Here is a 16,709-nt window from a genome sequence, read left to right on the forward strand (position 1 = left end):
AGAATAACAGGAAGTTGAAGGGAAAGAAAAACATTTGGTTCATTTCATAAAATTAAATTAATTTTTAAAAAAGTTCCTTCTCAAAAGCAATATATTCTTTCCTTAACACCATTTTAGAATTTGGGCATTTCATCTACATAACAATATAGACCAACAATTGGGAATTCTTCCTCAAAGAAACGGGAAAGCATATCTAAAGAATAACAATAAATGTTACCTAATTTTTTTGAGAGACATGAAGTGAATTTCTCTCTCACTTGTAGGATTAACTAGGACCAGTCTAAAAGGTGTTCAAGACACCTGACCGAAAACGATACTTTAAAAGGGGCAGTTTTTTAAGTAGCTATGTAAAATTGAGAAAATCACCAACTCTCAATTTTCTCACTCATAAAATGACAGAGTAGAACTAAAGATGATAACTACTTGTTATGATAACTACTTGTTATCTTCCATCTCAGAGATTCTGTGATTCTAAAACAAGGGATTTTAACCTAGGGTCCATAGATAGATTTCGAAGAGATTTCATATACTTGGGTGGAAAAAAAATTACATCTTTATTTTTTACTATTTTTAACTAAAAATCAGTATTTTCTTCAATTATATAAAAACATAGTTTGAGAAGTGGGCTACAGGTTTCACTACACCAAAGAAGATCACTGACACAATAAAGATGAAGAATTCTGTTCTAAAAGAATTATAATACATCTCATCATGTACGGTAGAAAAAAACAAATGCTAGCTCAATCTAACAAACACTCGGATTCTACTGATTACCCCCAACCAGTTTTAGGAAGCCAAATGATCTTATGGCAAGACATTGAATAAATGTTATCTTTTAAAAAAAACATAAATTACTTTAATAATCTTTCAAAGCCTGATGTAACTTACTAAAAGCAAATAAACATACACCCACACCACTCTTTTTTCCTAAGGAGTATGAAGAAAGAATCTTCCCTTTAAAATGATTACTTGGACTTTAAAATGCATGTACTAAAGATCTCCCCAATTCCATGGTCCAACAGAGAATCGACATACTGTGCTGTACACATAGCAAAGGTTCTTACATAACATAATAAATCAGCCAGATTGCGGTTATTTTTCTGGTTCCTACTACTTATGGCTGAAAAAGCTGTCTTAACAAATAACTACATGTGTTTTGCCTCAAACTTTTTTTAATGCTAGCATTGTAAAGGTCAACTCAAAATAGCCAGAAAGATTTCCAGAATTGAGTTTGATTGAAACTCCTATTAAAGGAATCCCCCACACATTCTAGGCAGCTACCATTAAAGTTCTCCATCAATGTTGTCAATAACTCCAGGCTTCTTTATTGCATTATTAACAGAGGTAATTTTTTCCTAGGGTGTTGTGGCTAATTGGAGATACTTAATATAAAGCTCATTAAAAAAAATCCAAAAAACTCTTTATTATTCAAGCCATGGTGCTACATACTAGATCAAATAGTCCAACTGCACATGTGGGCACAAAAAATGAAGATGCTCAGGAGATTACCATACGTGGTGAACAATAATATCATTGTTGAATAACCTCATGCAAAGATAGCTTGATGTGATATGAAGTTACAAGTTAAAAAGTCAAGAGACAGGATCAAATCTTGGCTCTACTATCCACTAGCTAAGAGTCTCCATCAGAATAATGAAAGAAATAAAATGAATGATTTAAAAACATCACTTCCAACACAAAATGTAGGAGTACCAACTATAGATAAGACACTCTACTGTCTCACATTCCTCATGTATAGAATATGGCAGACTAGTTCCTAAGGAGATAAACTAAAATGAAATATTACTGTCTGCTCTGACTTTTTGGGAGAAACTAATGAGAATGATGAATCCATAATTTCCATTTGGGGTCTGATAAAGAAATTGGACAAAATATCAAACAAAAAAAAAAAAACCCACCAAAATTTTATCTGCTTTCAAAAGCAACCCTAAAGCCCCTTCCAAAGCAATCCTAAAGAACATGTAAGTAAACCTTTTCTCATTTACTCATTTTCTCATTTATTGTATCAGAATAAGAGAATACACATATATATCTGTAAAATCCTGTTTCTGTTACTATCTGATCTATAATACATCAGGAAGCTTCTTCACCTCTGTATAAAACTGGGGTGAATTAAAATATCTTTCCAAATCTTAAAATGGTATACTAGGTTACGTTCAGATATAAGCCAGATAGCACAGTGGATAGAAGGCTGGGCTGGATTTGTGAAAACTTGATTTCAGATCCTGTTTCTGACACTTTCTGGAAGTCTGTGTGTCTGTATGTTTGCACAGATGGATGACCCTGAACATTTAAGCTCTATCTGTCTCAGTTTCATTAACTACAAAATGGTAATAATAATAGATCCTACCTCACAGGCTTAGTAATAGCTCCTATTTTATAGAATTGTTGAGAGAATCAAATAAGATAATATTTGTAAAGTGTAGCACAGTGCCTGACACATAATAGGCACTTAATAAATGCTTATTCCTTTTTTCCTTTTCCCTTTACTTCAACTTAGTTTAAGTAATCCACTGGAAGCACTCTTTCCAAATTTTAAAGTAGATCATGAGAAGGTAGGAACTGCCGACCCTGAGGCTACAGCAGCCATGTGGCCAATGCAGAAGGGGAAGCTCTGCTCAAGTGAATTGGTGTTGTATCCTTGCTGAGTATTCTTTCCTCAGTATGGCTAAATACACTTCCTTAGGTTCACTGGTTAGGAAAATTAAAAACCTCCCACACAATTGGTTTTGTATCTTTAAGGCCTTTACCATATTTCAATTTTGAATTACACAGTTATTTGTTTATTTGTCCTATTTCCTCCAACCTTCTTGAGAACAGAGACCATATCTTAGACATCACTGTACACCCTAGTAAAATTTGAAGTTAGTAGTTGTAGTTTAGTAGAATTTAGTTTGAATTTGAATTACACTCTAGTAAAATTTGAATTTAGTAGTTGTAGTTTAGTAGAATTTAGTAGTAGTATTTCTAAATGGATGCATGTCTATAACATTTCCAGATTAATTATACCCATTTTGAAATTGCTTTACCACAATTACAATTTAATAACAAAAACAAAACCTAACAATGCAATTATTTCAAAATTTACCTGAACTACACCCATACATGAATCCAAAAATATTGATCCTTTTGGCTCCTTGGAGATTTTTTCATCTTTGTAGAAGTTCAAATTATAGGATCCATCACCAAGTTGAATCAAATGGAAAAATCGTCTCTTAAATGACTAAGGGGAAAAAAACCCATAATTTTGTTTGCATCATTTCAAAATAAAATAAAGATCTCATTATTTCTACAGATAACTAAATCTATAAAACATATGATTATTATTTTAGAGACTCCAAAACTAACTTTACTGAAGTAAACATTCCCAGAGTTTAAAATGAGCTACAATATCATTGCAATATTTTATTCGTACAGAGATAGAGGGAGTTAACTCTCTTAATCAACTTAATCTCTAAGAATTACCTCCAGAGAATAGAAATATGAGTAATATTACCATCAAGAGCAATGGTATAAGTTACATTTTAGAAGGAATGAAAGTAATCAAAATCCAGATCACTTTTTTTTTTAAACCACTAGAATGGCATGCTTTATCATATTTCTCATTGCTTTTCCAGCATGAGAGTAACCAAAATCAATATTTCTATTCTTTTTTATACATTTTCTTTTTTTCCATTTCTTACCATTCTTCTCCCCCTCTATACTATCTTAATTATGAATCTTGGCTTTTTTTTCCAGTCTTTTTATTCTCTAATGTTTGATTCACGCGTTCTCTTTTTAACGACTTTCTTTCCACATTCATGACATATACTTTTTTTTTCTTTTACTGTTATATTCAGTTAGTGGTCACTATTTCAGTCATGGGAAAAAGAAAAGCTTCCTTTAGCTCAAGAAATTTATAAGTGATAAAGCATATGTAGTAAGAAATTGTTCCATGACAGAGAAGGAAACCTCAGCTCTCTCAAATGTCACCTCATCCTGAACACCTGAGCTAGGAAAAAATAAGTATGACTGACAAAGAATCAGTGCTATGCAGCTATCCATTTCTAGCACTGCCACCAAAGGATAAAATGATTGCGGAATGACAGCAGTCTTACCCTCATGGTCACACTTATAGCACTATTCATATTGCCTTTGTACAACCATCCATGTTTGGTTATTCCACCTTTCTGAGATCCAAGAGATGCAGCATCCTAGGAGAAGGGAAAATACTGGTAACTGATAATTCTTTATCCCCAGCTATATTTCTAGAAAGTTTGGTCAACTGGAATGCAACTCAGATTTTTCAAATCTCCTTCATGTCACTTAAAAAACACATATATTAAATGCAACACTGAGTATTAAATCCTACTGTCCTTTCCATCAAAACATTCATTTGTAAACTAGAAGAATTCTAAATTTCCAAAACCATCACTAGTATGTTTTCTTAAAACCAAAATTTTGATGAACTGCATAAAAGTACATGCCATGCTTGACCATTCAACTTGTGTGCTCACACCCAGTATCATAAAAAATGTTTTCAGATTACACTCCCACATGGTCAGAGGACAACAGCAAATTCTTGGAAAACTTCCCAGAGGCTTAGTTCAGGGAAAGGTAAAGAAAGGGAGTGAATTCAAAGAAATTGAGAAAGCATGGAGAAAATTGTTCAGTTTGGAATAAGGAGGGAGAGGGAAAGACAAAGGATGTTTTAAAAAAGGATTTTTAAAGGATTTAAAGTTAGAAAAAGAAAGTCAGCAAAAGGCAAATTAATAAGAAGAATACAGAAAAACTCTTCTGTACTCCTTACTATTTCACAAATTCATAGCTATAAGCCCATGAGCAATCTCAGGGTCCCTTAGTCCAATCTTCACAGATAAGCAAAGTGAAAAGTGAAGTGTTTTGCTCATATCATACAGTTAGAAAGCATCAGAGGTGTGATTTGGGCTTTTGTAACTCCTGGCCAGGGCTTATTTCCCTTGATCATGCACCCTTCCATAACAAGATTTTGCTGCTGTTAAATGAAAAACAGATAAAGGTAAGAGATACCCCCATTAGCTGGTGCTTAAAAAAAATCCTTGAGGCTTATAATCTAAAATCAGTTAGTTTGCCTCTGTATTTTGCAAGTATGTGTGCATAAACACACACACACACACACACACACACACACACACACACACACACACACTTTCCGTGACTTTTTTCCCCTCTTCCAACATTATATTTGCTGTTCATCTTCATTTGCTTTTAGTTCAAAGGGAAAATAAACAATAGAAACACACAATGAGAACTGATTCCAACTGTCCTGCACTAGTATAGGTCTCAAATCTCACTAGGAATGTACTTCATTGTTTAAAAAATCCAAATGACATTTGAGAAAAACAAATCTTAGATCTTACCTGAGAAACTTTTCAATACAACCCTGGTTTGTAAGTATTGATTTTTGACAAGTATTTTATTCAATAAAGTTTGTATATATAATAGCTCTATGTTTTCCAAAATTATGTAAAAGTATATAAATTCAATGTTGGCTCTTAATACAGTATTCTGGGACAACAGGCTACCAGAGAATATTTTAAATAAGTTCATTAGTGAGTGGCTGATGGTATATAACTGGCACAGCTGACAGCACTAAAAAGCATCTAAATTCAAATGGGACATTCATTATCCCAAATGAATAGGAAAATATGGGAAATATTAGGGAAGCTAACAGTGTTAGGGTTTTTAAAATGAGACTGAATTTACTCCTCTTAATGCCTTAATGGGGGGGAGATAGATGGCAACATAGTGCATAGAGTCAAGAAGACTCATTTTCCTGAGTTTAAGTCTTATCTCAAATACTCACTAACTGTGTGACCGTAGACAAGTCACTTAACCCTATTTGCCTCAGTTATCTCAACTGTAAAATGAGCTAGAAAAAGAAATGGCAAATCACTCTTTTATCTTTGTCAACAAAATATCAATATAGGATCACAAAGAATCAGAAACAACTGAACAACAATAATAAAAGCCTTAATATATCTTCATATTTTCCACCAACCTAAGTTATAGTTTCTTCTCATTTTTAAGGCTCACATAGGGTTGTTATTTTTTTTTTTAAAGGAGTGGCTCTGTAAATTGAAATTTAGTACAGTCAAAGAAGACATACACATCTAGAAATTTAATTTCTGCCATTTTTCTTCATAATGACGAATAATCATTCAGAGTTACAGAATACAGATACTAATATATTTCAGTAATTGTAGCAAATCTGAAAAGTGAGTGTTATATCTTGCCATCACCCTAGCAAGAATATATATTAAATCCAAGCCTTAGGAACCAATCAGTTAATTCCTTTGAAATTTTGAGAGAACAAACAAAAAGAGTAAGGTTTAAAAAGAAAATTTATTTCATTCATTTTATCAATTAAGTAATTAAGTACTATTATCTCTTTCAAAGAAACATGAGCATTGATTTTCTAATTTTCTAAGCTATTACAAAAATAAAAAGGTTCCTTTTCATATATATAGATATATGCATATATATATATATATATATATATTTTTTTTACTAATGACTAAAGGAAACTAATATGTGTGTTGGAGTTTGTCAAATGCTTTTTCTGCATCTATTGAGATGATCATATGATTTTTGTTAGTTTGGTTATTGATATAATCAATTATGCTAATAGTTTTCCTGTTAGTGAGCCAGCATTCCTGATATAAATTCTACTTGGTCATGGTGTATTATCCTGGGGATAACTTGCTGTAATCTCCTTGCTAATATTTTATTCAAGATTATAACAGTAATATGCAATCAACCTACCTCATCTTTGTCAGCCTCTTCATCTACTTCATAAACATGGACAGGAAGTTTATCCAATTTTGCCACTTTGCTTAAAAAAGAAAGAAAGAAAGAAGTTTCAATATAAATTACAAATAACAACATGTTTATTATCCATAAATTATCTAGTCAATGAGGAATATTAATTGTCAAATTCTTCTGCCATTACTTTATCTCCAGGGAAACTGGGAATTTATATAGATTATTTAGTACTTTCTTGGAGAAAGAGATCAATTCACACTAGTATTTCTATCAATTAGCCACTCAATAAGCATTTGCTACATGCCCATCACTGTACTGGTGAAACAAAGAACAATCAAAACATTCTTTAATCGCATGGAAATTATATTCTAATGAAAAAGACAATATGCATATAAATTGGCACATGGGAGAACAGAGTAATGGAACCTTAAAGGGAAAGACTCTGGCACCTGTGGGGGCTGGAAGAGACCTCCTGTAGAAGGCAGTGTTTGAATGGAGGCTCCAGGGAAGCCACGGCTATAAAGAAGTCCAGGTGAGGAAGGGGAACATTCCAGGCAAAGAGGCAAAAGTCATCTAATTCAACTTTATTGTACATATGTAGAGACTAAGAGGTTCAGAAAGGTATCATAAAAACCTTAAATGCAGAGTCAGGATTTGAACTCAATTCCTGAAATTTCACATATTTTCTTTCCTTTCTACTGACGATAATGCCAATGAATCAAGATGACTCATAGTGATAAAAGATGTGGACAACCCATTGGTCTCCATAAGGAATCCACAAATGACATATTCTTTGCATCTCCATAAAGAATCCATATATAATACATCCCTGGGGAATCAAGATAAATCATATTCTAGACCTAATTTTACTATTAACTCATTATATAACCTTGGGAAAATCACTTAACCTATCAGTAAAATAGGGGTGTTTAATGAGATGATAAATCAGTGTCCCTTGCTATTCTTATATCCCAAAAGTCTATGATTCTGAGATCATTCTAAGAATGCTAATGAAAAACAACTAGCCAAAAAGTAGATCATAAGAAAGAGATTCCAGAATAATTTCAACCATTTATTTGATAGCCTAATATAAATATAAACATTATTTAAATACAAGCACTTGAAGATAAAATTATACTTGGAATAAAGCTGTTTTATAGCAAGATAATAAGATACCAAGACAGACAGACAGACAAGTAGATAGATAGACAGACAAGTAGTTAGACAGATAAGTAGGTAAGTACATAGATAGGTAAGTAGACAGATATAGACAGAAGAAAAGATAGATTATAAGTAGATACCTAAGTAGATTGGTAGGTAGGTAGGTAAGTAGATAGATAAGTAGACAGACAGACAGAAAAATAGGTAGGTAGGAAGACAGGTAAACAGATAGAATGATCAATCATAGGTAGATAAGTATGTAGATAGGTAGACAGACAGACAGAAAGATAGATTATAGGTAGGTACATAAGTAGCTAGCTAGCTAGATAAAACAGATAGATTGATCAATCATAGATAGATAAGTATGTAAATTGGTAAGTAGACAGACAGAAAGATACATTATAGATAAGTAGATAAGTAGCTAGATAGATAGATAAAACAGATAGACTGATCAATCATAGGTAGATAAGTACATAGACAGGTAAGTAGACAGATTATAGGTAGGTAGATAAGTAGATAGACAAACAGATAAGTAGATAGGTAAACTGATCAATCATAGATAGATCGATTATAGGTAGGTATATGCCAGGCTTTTGCTAAGAACTGAAGATATAAATACAAGCAAGAAAGATAGTCTCTACCCTCAAGGAGGTTGCACTGTAACAGAAGAAGACTACACATGAACAAGGGGAAGAGAGATAGTGGGTAAGACTGATATTAAGGAGATGGGAAAGTCCAGAAAGTGGGGGGAGGGGGGGGCGGGAATTGAGTATGACTGGAGTTCTTCATGAAATGGAGGACAGGACTCACCAACCAAGAGAGTAGGTTTCAGGCAATATTATCCAATTCTTAAGGGGAAAAAATATCAATTTTTTGAGAGTTGTGTCAAACTCACATAGAGATGGCACTCAGGAGTTTGCAGGATAAGTTTTGCTGTTCCAGTGTGACACCTCAGCTCTAAGAATTAGAAGGGCCAGTAAAGGCCTTCTCTTATAACCCAAACCTTGCTTACACATCAAATATTTAAGAAAGACTTCACAATTGAAAGGACCAAGTAGGATTGTGAATCTAAGATATTAAATCTTCATCTTCATTATATTTATGAATGAAATATTAAATCTACATTCTAATGACAACTAGGGCTGGAGTAAAAAAAGAAAAGTCCATGTCTCCCATGATGATGGGTGCATCAGAATACATTGAATTTTGGAAACTGCTAATTGCCATCTTCATCATCAGAATTATTGGCTGACAGTAATCATTGGTCATGGATCTATTTGACTTGCAATCTGAAAAAGGTTAAAATATCTAATGATACAATTCTTATTATTTCCCAATAAGGATTTTATGGGAAAGAAGACCAAAGAAAATTAATTACACAGGGAAAATGATAAGACCCAAGTAGAAGATTTGGAAACCATTTAAACAGTTAGAGAGAAGACCATCTGGAAAAGATAATGTTTGGAGGGAGTGTCCTATATTGAGGTTAGAAAAGAGACAACTGGAAAGCTGGCTGGACATTATTAAGGAGTGGTTGAACCACACAAATAGAAAAAATAAACAGTTTCATCCTCTGAGAATACTACAAAAAGGTTACTTCAGCTCAGAGATGAAAGCAACACAAAGTAAAACAGATGAATAGGTGCTCAAGCAAGTTTATTTTTCATTCACTAGAATCAGTTTACATTTCTGAAAAAATATAAAATTGTTTTCAATTTTCATAATGAAAGTAGGGATCTCCCAGTCAACCTTCAAAGCAACATTGCCATTGACCCACTGTAGATGCCATTAATCAACTTCAATGTATTCAATTTTGTTAAAAACTTTGTAAAAAATTAAAATTTTTAAGATGGGGGCAAGGACACTTAGGAAAATGTTTGGACTTTGAATGTCTTTTCAAATAAAACAAACAAGATCAGACCCTCTTTTACAAAGTCCCAAGGTGACAACACTCCCTTCAAAATAAAATTGTTCTTAAACACTTAGATTACTATCCTTAGCTTTTCTGCTTAATAAATTTCATCTAAATTAATGTTTTTTGTTATTAGTTTATTAGTATTTATTATTAGTGCATGCTTTGGGAAACACAATGGTAAAGACTAAAATATAATCAAATAATTTTCTAACAGATTCTACCTAGGTCTTACTGACTTCCAAGTAATTGTTTTTTGTTATTAGTTTATTACTATTTATTATTAGTTCATGCTTTGGAAAACACAATAGTAAAGCTTAAAATATAATCAAATAATTTTCTAATGGATTATACTTAGGTTTTATGGACTTCCAAAGGCACAAGCAAAGATACCCCAAACCAACTCAATTTTTTTAAAACCATAAAATATCTTCTTTATATTTATTTGTATATGAAAACTGTACTTTTCAAGCACAAAGTGTGTTCTCAATATGATCAATTCCAAAATATGATGTCAGATGATTTACTTACTTTGGAAGCTGCCGGAACTCTCCAGAGTAGTCTTCAAATTTATAATTCACAACATGCCAGTCAGAGTTATAGGTTTTGATGCACTATGTGGGTGGAAATAAAGACCAAAAGGTGTCAATTTATAAACAGTACCCCAAGACATGCCATATTCATAGGTAAAATGTAATTGCTTAAATGGTGTGAGTTCAGGGGTACATCTACTCACCAAAACCACCCCCCATACAGGAGCAAAATAAATAAATTCTATTTGGGAATTTTATCAGTTTAACCTGTTAATCAGCCAAAAGGAATTTAATAAATACTTTCTATGTATCAGGCATTGTGCAAAGTGTTGGGGATACAAAAAAAGTAAAAACAAAAAACATAACACTTTTCCCCCAAAGTGTTGACAACACATCAAATAACTGAGAATACATAAAATATAAAAGTGCAGAGAAAATAATCGAAAAGGGGAAAACTTGAGCAATTAAAGGAACTAACAAAGACCTCTTAGAGAGAGTGGAATTTGAAATGAGTTGTAAGGGGAAGCAAGGAAACCAAAAGACATGAGGAAGGAGAGTTGTAAGGGAAAGCCAATGCAAAGCACATAAACGGGAGATGAAAGTCAGATTTGAGAAACTGCAAGGGCAGCTAGGTGATGCAGTGGAAAGCACACCAGACCTGGAGTCAGGAAGACTTATTTTCTTAGTTCACATGTAGCTTTAGACACTTAGTAATTGTGTGACTTTGGGCAAGCCATTTAGCTCTCTTTGTCTCAGTTTCCTCATTTGTAAAATGATTTGGAGAAAGAAATAGCAAACCACTCCAGTATCTCTGCCAAGAAAACCCCAAATGGGGTCACAAAGAATCAGACAGAACTAAAAACAACTTGAACAAACAGACCATCATAGCTGGATCATGGAGTGCATGGAAGAAGTAATGTGTAAAGAGTTTTGAATGCCAGAGGACTTTATACTTTGAAATTCTGCCTGTGGCCAGCCCTGCTGTAACCTAGATAGAAATATAATTATTTCTTCCTATTATCACTCGGGTTTGTAAGAAAGGTAATAGAATCCCACCATGAATAGTTAAATTAATGAGAACTTTAGCTCAATTTAACTTTAAATATTAATTGATATTAATTGTCATTACTATGCTATTAAAGATGGATGAAAATTGTACTTTTACCCATCTTCCCAATGAGGTTTTCCTAAGAGCTTTCTTAAATCTTCAGTTTTTTCCCCTTCTTTTTATTAGAACAGGATTCTTATGAGGCAAGACAGTAAGAGAGATTCCATTTCATAGTAACTTATGATTTATTCATAAGCATTTTTCTTAAATTTATACACCATTCTATGACAAGGCTTCTATTAGTGACAGTAACCTAAATACATTTCATTTGAATCACTTCAGCTATAGCAATTCATAAATAGTGTCCATTAATATCCAGCCAAGAATGGGGGTGTTTTAACACCCTTAAAAATAACATAACTAAGCCTTCTAATAGAAATGACTTTGAACTGACACACGGTAAGTAATATGATGTAGCATTAGCATTTAATATAAACCAACTTGCAAAGCATACATGCATTTTCTGATCAGTTACTGGCTAATCAGAAACAGATTCACAATGCATCTCTCTGCTAGATATCAATATGGAACTTTCAATATTAAAATTATTATTAGAACATGTGAGACCGGGGATGAGTTTCTACATGTGGCTCAAATATCAAGACTGGCCTTCTAGACCACAGCATTTTGTTAATTCCCTCACATCCATAGAAACTAAGCCACATGAAAGACAACCTTAAATAAAGGAGGCAGTTAGGATGGGTACTTTGTATCAGTCCAAGTCAGGAAATGAATATCTTATAACAGGGAGCTAGAAAGGATTCAGCAACTCCTAATACAGTAGGTTTTGCAATTTTTGTTTTTAATTATCCTTTTAAATTATGAATTTAGTTAACAGTAAAAATAGCATTTCAATAAACAAAGAACAAGAAAAAAAGCTTTTATAAGGAACTGAATTGTTAACTATAATTTGGTTTTTAAAAGGTCTATATAAAAATATAAAATTTTAACAAGGTTGTAACAAAATTGCTCTATTGTTTTCTTCTAGTTTTTTCCATTCTGTTCAGAAAAATGATAAATGTTTTTTAAAAACATATGTATATCTATCACTACCCATTAACATATACCCCAAGAAGCTCTGCCTCATAAAAAATATATATAGCCCAAAAAAATACATCCAAGAATTACATCTCATTTTCTACCTCTAGTTCATTTAATTCTTTTTACTTAAAAATTTACTTTATGTTTATAAATACATTTAACTTACAAAGTGATTTTTAATCTAGAACAAAGGGCTACAGTTATTGCAAGAAATATTCCCAAGCCAAATTTCATCACTTCTTAGATAAAAGCAGAAACAAACACTTTATTAAGTACCTACTCTATGTCAGGCATTATACTAAGCACTTTATAAATTTTATCTTGTATTGCTTTTCTGTTTTTCTTTTTGTTTATTCTATTTCTTTAAATAAAATAAATTTGAAAAATAAGAAAATAATGGAAGACATATGAAAATAAAATGAACAGCTTGATAAAAAGGCACAAAAGTACTGAAGAAAATCAGATCTGACTCTGAAATATATTTACATATTTGTTTACATGATGGTATACTGTACAGAAGTCACATAGTAATAGTGGGATAGTAAAAAATATCCCTTTAAAATGATTCTACAATTATAAAATTGTGCATACTTTTTGACCCAGAAATACCACTCCTAGCTTTGTACTCCAAAGAGCTCAAAGGAAAAAGAAAAAAAAAAATTTATGTTCAAAAATATTTATAGCAGCTCTTCTTTTGGCACAGAATTGGACATTGAAGTGATGCTCATTCACTGGGGAATAGCTGAACAATTTGAGATATGTGAGTGTGATGGAGTACTATTATGCTGTAAGAAATGGCAAGCAAGTAAATTTCAGAAAAAAAACAGAAAGACATGCAAAGTGAATGAGCCAAACCAAGAGAACATTGTACATGGTAACAATAATATTGTACAATGATCAAATGTGAATGACTTAGCTTTTATCAACAATTCAAAGATCCAGGAAAATTCCAAAGGACTTATGATGAAAAATGCTCTCCACTTCCAAATAAAGAACTCATAGATTCTGAATGCAGATTGAATTCAACTTTTTGTTTAACTTTATTATTCTTGGGTTTTTCTGGTCTGCCTTTTTTTTTTTTTTTTTTTTTTTGCAACATGGCTAATATGTAAATGTTTTATATGACTACATATGTATTATCGATATCAAGTTGTTTGCCTTTTCAAGAAGGGGGAAAGGGAGTGAAGGAAGGAGGAAAAGAATACGGAAATCAAAACTTTAAAAAATGTTTAAAAAAAAATTTTACATGTAATTGAGAAAAAATAAAATTAAAATTAAATGTAAAAGTGATTGTTTCAATTCTGTAAGAAAGGATTAAGATTTTCTATTTTTTTAAATGCATACTATACATTTAAATATTATATGCACTCTCAAAATAATGAGTAAGTTGTATCAAATCTTTTTTTTTTTTTTTTGAGAAATAGAGGGGGCATAAATCCTAAGCAAATAAGATGTCTATGTACTCAGAATTTGCATATAAATGAAATGCCATTAGGAAAAAAATGTGAAAATATTATCTCTGTGGTGACTAAATTAAAAAGTACAAAGATCTACAAAAAATGAATTAGTCACATCTGATGTGATTCTTAAAAAAATATAAACAGTCATTTCAATCTAGAATTAGACATCAAAAGCAGTAAATCAATGGAACAGTAAAAGTTTGGCAATAATGATTTGGTCTGCATTTAAGCTTCCATGCCATTACTCAAGATGCACCAATATTTTAAAGCTATGCTCAATATTCTTTAAAACTTTAAACAGCTATTATGTCATATTCTTTGGGGCCAGAAGGCAGACAGGAAGCATTCTTTACTCCACCCTTTGTGGCAGTATCACCAAAGCGTTAAATTGTGTTGGCTCCAAAAGCAGCAGAATAAAGCCCATCCATGCTGCAACTATAGCAGAAATAAGTACTTTCTCTTACTATTTCATATTTTTAAATAGATAAATAATTTGACTGGAGTTAATTTCATTACCGTGGTACAGTACTTTGAGTAGAGGAATGAATAAGCATTTATATACACTTACAATATGGTAGACACTGTGCTAACTGCTTTATATGACATTATTTTAGTTAATCCTGATGGGCTTTTGAACTTCTCTAAGAACGAGTAGGCGTGCTAATGAAATTCTTAACTTTCAACTTAAAACTTTCTAAATTTTCGACTATCACCACATCAACAGTCTTAGTGGTTGGTCTTCACTCATAGCATAGTTTGCTGGTTTGAAGAATAACTATTGATTAGGAATATGGGAATTAAAATATACTCATTTCTATTTGGGGGTATAGTATGGGAAAAACACAATAATTTGTTAATTTTTTTTTCCTCTTCAAAACATCCAGGCTAAAAAAAATCAAATCTGACAAAATCTAAAACAGAGTTAAAAGGACTATTCCATTCTTAACAAGATAATGTTTATTTGTAATTCTCATCATCAATAGTTATAAAAACTTACCAAGCAAAGCTTAACATGACACCAAAAATGATTCTTTCCATTACCTACCGCATTGCTGGCAGGCATACCACACATATGAAGCCAATCTTAAAGATAATATTGAAAAGGAACCTCACACATCCTCCTTTAAAAAAAAATACAAATCCATCCTCCTTTCAAGATATAAAATGGTAGTAAAATTGCTCTATATTGTTACTCATTTTAGGTAAATGGGCAGGTTATTTGAATAAATGTGTTAAACAGTAATTGGATAAGAGCCAATCCATTCCTATTAGTTCACAACTAATTCATCATCCTACTCACACTATAGGAATCCTGTAGCATGCATGCTTTGGGGTCAGAAGTACTGACTGCTGACAAGTGCTTCTGCAAGCTTTTCAAGCTTTGGAAACAAGCCATAAATGAGTTAGGGTGTGCTCGTCTGCACATTCAACTTTTCCCCATAAATATGCAACTACTTCTGGAATAATTTTTGGAAAACAATTGCTGAAGCCAAAAGGGGCAAAAAAATATCAAAAATTCCCCAAACAATACAGACATATAAATTCCTTAGAAGAAACACTAAAAAGCATTACCTCTGTAACAAATAAGCTCTGGGCCTCCTTCTCTGCATTTGTAGGAACTGTTGAGCATACATATCGACCCTGTCGCCTCAATATTGCTGTCTGTAAACAAAAACACCAAGAAAAGGTTTTTGTTAAAAGGAAAATCAAAAGGCGCTATAGCAAAATGGAACCAAGATTAAAGGAATCAGTGTATTCTCATCAATATAGTCACTTAATACCAGATGGTAGAGAGTAGTATCAGTCAGCAGGGAAGAAACAGCCTCTTCCCCACTCCTACCAACATGCAGTTTTTATTTATTGTATAAAACATAAAACTCTGTATAATTAAAAAAAAATTCCTAAAAGAACAAGCCCCTCAGGACCATTTTAGCTTCTGAATATAGTCTGGATAAGAGACCCCATGCATCCTTCCCCAGAGGTAAGCCAGTCTTATCTATTGTAGACTAGCTTATTGGAAAATGATTATAAAATGCAATTTAGTGATTATTTTTTAACTTTTTTGCTGTGTTATGGGTAAAATCTAGGGATCTCTTTTCAGAATATTTTTAAATTAATGAAATAAAATATGTAGTATTAAATGAAAAAAATTAGGTTAAAATATAGTTACTAAATTTTTTAAATATTAAAACTTTAGATTAAGAATTTCTGGTCTAACTAAACTTCATAACAACCACTGGAATACTGGGCTTTGAATGGGAGAAGGTCTTACATATTTTCCCAACCAGTTAGCAATTCACAGCAATAGTCCAATTTGAGATTTCCCCATCATAATTTTGGTAAAGGACAGGGCTCATAGCTCAGTAGCTATCCATCTAATCTAGTTCTTCATTTTACAGACAAAGGAAGAGAGGGGAATTGCAGGGAATAGCTAAGAGTACAATGAATTCTGTGTTATGCAAAACACAGGAATTGTATACACTTTCCTGTGTATAACACAGGAAAACACTTAACTTCTAGTACAATTATTGTCTATGCATTCATTCAGTGGCCCCAGGGAGGGAGAAGAGATTCAGTGAATGATAGCTCTGTGAATCCCCACGTGTTTAAGAGAAACAGCCCCAAGCTAGGAGTTGTTAGACATGTTCCCACTATCTAATATACTTACTGACCTTCCACAGCTAATTAGG

General features: G+C 32.5%; 1 protein-coding gene across 30 annotated transcripts in view; it reads right to left on the reverse strand.

Moving 5' to 3' along the window:
* Nucleotides 1-16,709, reverse strand: part of DOCK9 (dedicator of cytokinesis 9) — a 335,360-nt gene that overhangs the window by 141,565 nt on the left and 177,086 nt on the right. For all 30 annotated transcript variants that reach the window (XM_031958604.1, XM_031958617.1, XM_031958588.1 and 27 more), the window contains exons 3-7: nt 15,592-15,681; nt 10,409-10,491; nt 6,805-6,874; nt 4,119-4,214; nt 3,110-3,244 (exon numbers count right to left, since the gene is read on the reverse strand). In XM_031958604.1, the coding sequence (XP_031814464.1) occupies nt 3,110-3,244; nt 4,119-4,214; nt 6,805-6,874; nt 10,409-10,491; nt 15,592-15,681 (474 nt within the window). The remainder of the gene's footprint in view (nt 1-3,109; nt 3,245-4,118; nt 4,215-6,804; nt 6,875-10,408; nt 10,492-15,591; nt 15,682-16,709) is intronic.

This window comes from Sarcophilus harrisii, chromosome 3, assembly GCF_902635505.1.
Source record: "Sarcophilus harrisii chromosome 3, mSarHar1.11, whole genome shotgun sequence".
Lineage (NCBI taxonomy): Eukaryota > Metazoa > Chordata > Mammalia > Dasyuromorphia > Dasyuridae > Sarcophilus > Sarcophilus harrisii.